This window comes from Pecten maximus, chromosome 6 (genome assembly GCF_902652985.1).
Source record: "Pecten maximus chromosome 6, xPecMax1.1, whole genome shotgun sequence".
In the NCBI taxonomy this organism is placed as follows: Eukaryota; Metazoa; Mollusca; class Bivalvia; order Pectinida; family Pectinidae; genus Pecten; species Pecten maximus.
In genome coordinates, this window is record NC_047020.1 from 38,170,159 (window position 1) to 38,178,194 (window position 8,036).

An 8,036-nucleotide genomic window follows, 5' to 3' on the forward strand; every position below is an offset into this window, starting at 1 on the left:
CGTTAAATGCATATCTGTAAAATTATATTACCTTTTCATAAAATCATATTACCTGTTTATAAAATTATATTATCTTTTCATAAAATCATATTACCTGTTTATAAAATTATATTACCTTTTCCTAAAATCATATTACCTGTTCATTAAATCATAAAATGATACTTCTTGTTCAAAAAATCATAAAATTATATAACCTGTTCATAAAACAATAAAAATATTTACCTGTTCATAAAATCATATTACCTGTTCATCAATTATATTACCTGCTCATAAAAACATATCAACTGTTCATAAAATCATATTACCTGTATTTATTCATATTAACTGTTCATACAATCATATTAACTGTTCATAAAATCATATTACCTGTATTAAATCATATTAACTGTTCATAAAATCATATTACTTGTGTGTATATTACTCGTTTCCTGGCATATAATTATGCAATGGAAAGTTAACTTGGCAGGTTTTTGATGTTCAGTTACGAATGTTCTGAATGCACTAAAAGGTTTGAGGGGATCGATGCAATGAAAATACAGTAATCCATTATGTGTACTTCAGAGCTGGATAATTAATTACTTAACTAATCGATATAAAGTCTAGAGCACTTTAATTATATAGTAACACTTTGAAGTATTATTATGATTACAAGTTGTGAGTGACCTTTACAAGTTGTGAGTGACCTTCCTTTGAGTCACAAATGATGAAAGTACAAGTGGGAATGAATTCAATCAATCGTTAAGTTCTTATATGTAAAAGAAATCTTAGTTATACATACTTCAATCAACACTTTATTTACCTTGAATTAGATTTTGACCTTTGAAACGATTGCAGTGTTTAAGTTAATCTTCTATAATTGAATTAAGATTAAAATAGTGCTGGTTTCAACACCTATAAGGCTTAATACCCATTATAAATGTAATTGTAAGCTGGTTGTATTTTTAAAAATATCAAATGAATAACAATGATAAAAGGAAGAGGAAAAGAAAACTTGCTTGTCCAAGTTAACATAACGTGAAGTTCTCTGAAAAGATCCATACGTTTTGCTGATATTTCTCAAAAATATTAATTTGAAAATTTGCCAAGGTTATGAATAGTTAATGACACTTAATATATATTTAATCTAGGTAAGTTAAGAGATTATAGTAAAATGATTTAGAATTAAATTATAATCAGGTTGGAAGGAATTAAAGTGTAACATGTTTTTCAAGGTGACTTAATTTCAGTCATTTTAACAGTGACAAAACTTTTAATAATTTTCTTTCTTCATAATTCATTTGTCGTATATATTCAGTTAATGCTATTTTAAGGTTGTGAACAATTATATATATCTAGTCAAACATTCTTTGTAATAGGATGACAAGTGACAGACATCTGGTATATATTGTTCAGTGAGGTAGCCACCAGCTACTACAAGGAGACTCCCACATCAAAATGACCCTGGCTGTTCAGAGGGACAATAAACTCATGCAAACAAACAAACAAAAACACTAAATACAATATGTTCCAGGAATTGTGTGGACAATATAGTATACCCTAAAAACATTAATTGGCTCAACAAATTTCATGATTATCAAAATATTTTTGCGTAAAGCTAATGACATAATCATTTGTGGTTATGGTCTTAGGGTTTCATAGACAAAATATTTTCTAACAATACCTATATATACACGTATACCTTGCTATGACATCAAAGGATGTCACTTATCTTTTGCAGGATATTTATAAACTTATTCTGACCTTGGGAAGGCAGGGGAGTAGATTTTTATTTAAAACTCGATATAGCGATATAAGATTTGGTAATTGAAGTCTTCAATTGTGACGATATGCACAAAGATAATTTTGGTCTCATTTTTGGAAAAAAGTCCCTCCCCCAGGAAGATGATCTGTCTGGTATGTTAAATGTTCTATAATCTGTAGAACAAGTAAATGCTGTTTATTATTCTATAAATTAATTTGATTGACATTTAATTGTGTTTTCTTTCACAACCATTCCAATTCATGTTTTTCACATGCATTACCTAAAAGCACTTGTTTTTAAGAAGAATTTACAATAGACTGGACTTCAGTCAGATTGTTTGTGGTTTTCAAATAAAGAGACAGGTTTTAAAGATTTCTGAAAAATTCATTTTGTTGAAAAGTTGGCTTGAAGATTTAATTTGAACTGGCATGTGATCAAATTCAGCTATACAGAAATGTTTACGGTTGTTTTCAGTTTGCATGTATTTAGTTGTATGACAAATACTGGATCAACTGCAAGCAAGCATTGTTACCAGGCTGCAGCTAAATACACTTACCTTCTGTATTTACTGAATGTGTCAAGGATAGATCGTAAATTGACACAATTGTTTAACAGTCTCACTTCAGTTTAACTGCACCAACATCAGGTAGCTATGACATCTAATAGGTGCTTTAAGTCTCCTACCAGTGAAACCTAGGGGACTATATAAGGTTTCTTCTCCATCTGCATTGTATGGATGTACGTAACACCAAAGTTTGTAATCGTCTTCGATCCTTGAGGAATTTTTACCAATTTCACACAATGATTAAGGACCACCATATCTCGGACAAATTTGAGTTTCAGGGTTTTACCAGTAAAGGTCAAGGTCACTGTTACTATTTTTAGCAGGGGCCGTTTGAGTACTTGTATTGATTTACGAATACCCAGTACGCATGTTTCTTCTTTTTACATTGAAATGAAAAACCTGAAATATCTTTCATTCACTAATTCACCAGTTATATTTGATGTTTTGTAATTTCAGAAATGCGTCCCGAGTGACTTCTGAGTCACGCGAGGCAATGTTTAAGAGAGCCATGACGTTATTATCAGCACGTTGTACAAGTACAGGGCCCGGCGCTGGGGAGATGCCGTTCGGGAAAGGCGAAGCGTTAGGCATGAACGTCCCTCAATACTTCTACGTTTCACAGGAGAAGCCACGACCAATGCCACCTCTCAAGGTAAGTAGGTCGATCAACAAGGGTATGGAAGGTTTGAACAATATACAGATGTATGTCCGCCCCTTTGCCAAAAGGAAATGCAATATTGAATGAACTGAATACAACTATAGATGTGCATGATTAATTATCTAATCAAAATCTCACTGAGAAAGTACAATTTCATGTTATATGGCAAAGTCTACAAATTTTAAAAGAAATTGCTTAAAAAATTTAGGGTGAAAATGTACAGAGATGAAATATAGTCATTAAATTATCAAAACTAAGGAAAATACATATGGTGATCAAGCCAATCAAGTTTTGAAGAGATGAGTGAAAATTGTTAGAGGGGATCTTCGACCGATAACCAAATACTGAAATTAAGGGCAATAACTTTTGCAAACCAAAATACTCCTGTAAAAAATTGATAAGAATAAATAAATAAATAAATAAAACGTGAAAACGAGGTATATAATTATGTATATATTTGAGAAAGAATATTTCCTGTCATTTGAGTTTGTTAGTATTTACATGTATGCTACCTTACATATTTCACCTGTGAACTGTGTGAGGGTTAAGGCTGTATGCTACCTTACAAGTTACATATACTCAATATTGGTGTTGAGTTGTGAGTTTATGCTACTTCAATCTCCTAGGCTTAAATATACACCTACAATATAAGAGGAAATACACTGCATGTTAGGGTCATGTATGTAGTAAATATTGAGAAACTCTTTTTGAAAACTTTTTTTCCTTTTTTTTAGGCTTGGAATGGCTACAATGGAAATGTTTACTTTGAGCCAATACAGATCAACACATTGACAGACGCTCAAAACATGGGAACCATGTCGGTGATGTCATCCCGAACCAACGACAAGCTTCATAGAATGCTGATCAACAGAAAGCAGATGAGTTCTGGAAAGTTTGATCGGATCGACAGTGCAACCACGCGGAGTGTTTCACGGCAGACAGGAAAGTCAATGAGCGTTCGTAGTTCCACACGGCAGTCACTTATCCTAGACAAGAAAATAGTGATGAATGGTTATAATGAAAATATTCAGGACGATTTAGCCCTGATCGAGGGTGTTGAGTGTACTGGTAGCCTGGCCGTTCGACCGAAGAGTGATAAGACAATGGACAAAGACACTCGTAGAGCTCTCATGTACAATAAGGAGAGACTCTGTAAGGGGTCGGTTGTACACCGCATTAACGAAAATCGTAATAGGTCACGAATGATACTCAAAGTTAACGGTGGTAAATTTGTCAGTCCTCAGACAATGGCGCCGTTACTACGCACTCAGACACAGTACTCCCTCAGCAACCAGAGGTTGACAACAAACAGTCCCGATCCTTACCATCAGCAGTTACCTCCACTGGAACAACTGCGTGCTTCTGTACGACACATGGACACTGCAGACAAGCAGAAAGCTCAGTCGTCATACAGATATTCTAAACCAGTGACAATGACAGAGGAGATTAAACCCTACATAAAATATAGTCCGGACATTAAAAAGTCTCGTCAGCAGCCGAGTTACGTGTGAGGGTTCAAGGTTAAACAAAATGAATGGATTACGGAGTATTTTACATGTATAGAACTAAGGATATGTCGATGTTGTCCTTAGGATCGTAAGGTGTCTATATATGCATACAATTAATAATCTTACACAGTGATCTATTGGTATGACAAAGGGAGATAACTCATTATCAAGGAAATTATTGGCTAAGGGGAGACAACTCCTTTTCAAGGAAAATATTGGGTGTTTATGTGGCACCGGAATGCCAGCAAGTGGGGCTCAATATCAGTTCAGAATTTCATCTACTGTTGAATTAATACTGTGTGATGAGTAAATTCTTATGTTTTTGGAGATATGTGACCACAGGAGCCGTGATATTTAATTTTCATGCACTTGTGTAAGATTGAGCATGTGACTTAAAACGTACTTATTGTGTCTATTGAGGATTATTCCTGTGACCCCAAGGATTTATATAATACATATATCACTATATGTCTGAGGATTTAGATCAACAGGATGTGAACTTAGTGCTTGAAATGTGACCATGTAATATTATAAAACTGGTCATACTTTTGGATATAGAGAAATGTTTTACATTATTCAGTGAAAGTCGTTGGAAAAATGATTTTGTCATCTCACCAACATGTGAAATGTGACATACAAAGATTTATCAGTAAAGTCAGACATATATATACATTATAGAAGTTGGAAGGCAGCCAAAGTTCTGAGAGGCCATTATGGTGATAGTAAGAGTTCTAACATTTTATATCGATAAATCGTCTTATGTGCCAACAATTATATATTCAACTGTCTCTAGGATCAGATGTGTGGCCCATAGCGTAAAAATAATTTCATTTATTAATAGTCTATATATTATATATATATATTTGCATGCGAATGTGTATCTGTTCACAATTAATAAGATAAAGTAATTGGTATGTAGATTTACCATGTAGCTATATAAGACTTTGGATCATAATGCAGTAAGTCATTGATAATCCACTTGGAAATCATTGTGTAAGTAGATAAGTGAATTATTTTCATTGTTGCGAGACTAAAGATCTTAATCAAACAGTACAACAGTTAATCAATTTGAAGGACTTAAATTAGTATCCAGTTAACTCATTGGGTAAATTATGAAAAAAGCGGATGATAATTTTCATGTTAGTATTTGGACTCATTTAACAGCCCAAGGATTAGGTTGGTTATTTTACTAAATCAACACCAGTTATAAGGGGAGGTAATTATCTTATCTCCATGTTTCGTGCTTCAACACATTTTGTGTTATTGCTTTGTATTGAGTCAATACTGACTAAACGCCTAGTTCATATACAGCCAACAGGTACTTTGATGAAGTTAAAGTAAATCTTTTTATTTTTACAATTGTTGGTACCCAGATAATCAATTTCTTGGCGTACATACATAATCGGAAAATTGAGATAACTAGGTGCCTACAAATAGCTATAACATCTACGAAACAATTAAATATTTATGAGGAAAAAATCCAGATATTTTTAGATTTTTATTTTAAATATTCAGATATGATGACAGATAGGTCTTACTTCCAATTTTCGCCACTTTTGTTATATTTAGTACAATTTTAAGCCCCAGGAGTTGTCTCCCTTCATAGGTTTAAAGACTCTTCAGAGTTGTATTCCTTCAAGAGTTCTATGCATTTTAGCATAGAGTGGCTATGTGATGGTACTCAAAATTTTGATTTAATTAATTTGTTTTATCAACTGTGATACATCCCATGATTCAACTTCCCTCTTTATTTTATGCAATTTTTTTAACAAATTAGAAAATTATTTCTCATACATATAGACAGTAGGGGAAGTAAGACCTGTACACGCCTGTCATGTCATATCAATAACATCAACTCAGAAATTAGTCCAAATTTTCTGACGATCTTACTACGTAGATACAAGGCAGCTTGAAAGGCGATATTAACATCAGAACCCTTCGGATTACTCAGAAATCTGTAGAATTGTTAATTATGGCGTAATGTCTTTATAATTAATTACCATTTAATTGATTCATAAAGATCTTTTTTATTTTTTTTTTTTTTTTTTTTTCAAAAATGTCAATTTATCTTATCTATATATTACAAGGGCTAAACCTCATCTGTCAACACACCGATTATGTAATCAAATGCACTGTATGTAATGAGTGATGTATTGATAGACAAGGCTAGAACCTGTGTTGTCCTTTCTCAATAAAGTCAATAATCTGTGGGATATTCCTAATCCTGTGACAAGAAACAACCTTTCAAGCACTGTTGTTTACTTGTGGAAATATTTGCATTGGTAACACAACAGTGGTATCTAATTCATACACTATCAATATGGTATTGGTATTCTTTGAAAAAGTCTGACTTTTCCCTGTACTATACCTTAATCAAAGCTAAGAACAAAATGTTATAGAGTACTTTTTCTTCCCCTTGGTTAATTACACATAGATATTACTGTAAGGGACAGGTAACATATACCACCGTTCCAAAATCACCGGTCGTTAGTCACATTAGACAGGTAGTCGCTATACAGAGGGTCGTTATATAGTACAATCTCACGGAGAATCTTAAAACCGGTCGTTATAGACAGGCAGTCGTTATATACAGGGGGTCGTTAGAGCAGGTTTGACTGTATATTGTTTAAGGAAAGATAGGCATTTTTGTCATAAATGTTATAACGTGTGATCACGACCGTTTTGGAGAATTTAACACTACATCATACAGAGAGAACGGTATATTTCACTGTATGCTACGTGCATCTTTTCTTCAGTTGATCCTGCATATCTGTGATATATAACTTATCAATATTTATAATTTATTAGTATTTGTAGATAATGTTGTATTGTTCATATATAAATGTATACATCTATATTAATACATTGTTCCATCCATTCATGAAACCTGTGTGGTCTGAAGATCAGAGAACCAACAATTTGGCTGGATAAACACAGGTTTTATTAGTTAGTTTTGATTAGAAATTGGGATTATAAATCTGCATGTCGGATAGGATAGGATGTCAGAACTCTCAGAGGTCAGATTAGAAAGGTTTTATAATTACTCTTCAAAACACTTAGTAAAATATTTCTCTCATAATCATTACAGAAGTTATTTAATATTTTTAAAATGACCCTGGTAAGTTTATTTTGCTTGTATCTACAACAAAATGACTTTAATTCATTTGATACATTCATTAACTGACATCAAATATATAATTTAAGGTTGTTTTAGGATGGTATAATCATTGTTACCTCGTTAATATGTTTGGTTATACAGTTAATCTCTTCATGCTTTGTAAGGTATTCATTTTCACAAAGATTTTAAAATTTGAATGCTTTTTTTAGAATTAATTCAAGACATTTACTTATCTTAAAATCAGACTCATTTCATGAAATGTTTAGGATTCAAAGTTTAGAATTTTTCTAAATGTGAATTACACTGAATCACATTCATCTTTTTGGTGAATGTTACATCCTTGATATATGGAGTACATATACATTCTTAATTTATTTAGTACATCTTATTAGCTACTTGGTAACCTACAGCACACACACATGTGCACACCCACAGTCACACTCGCA

General features: G+C 32.7%; 1 protein-coding gene across 2 annotated transcripts in view; it reads left to right on the plus strand.

Moving 5' to 3' along the window:
* The window catches only part of LOC117329711, a 44,424-nt gene extending 37,889 nt beyond the window's left edge, over positions 1–6,535 (plus strand). For both annotated transcript variants that reach the window (XM_033887791.1, XM_033887793.1), the window contains 2 exons: positions 2,763–2,958; positions 3,699–6,535. In XM_033887791.1, coding sequence (XP_033743682.1) covers positions 2,763–2,958; positions 3,699–4,475 — 973 coding nt within the window. In that variant the 3' untranslated portion in view covers positions 4,476–6,535. The remainder of the gene's footprint in view (positions 1–2,762; positions 2,959–3,698) is intronic.
* The last annotated feature ends 1,501 nt before the right edge of the window (positions 6,536–8,036 follow it).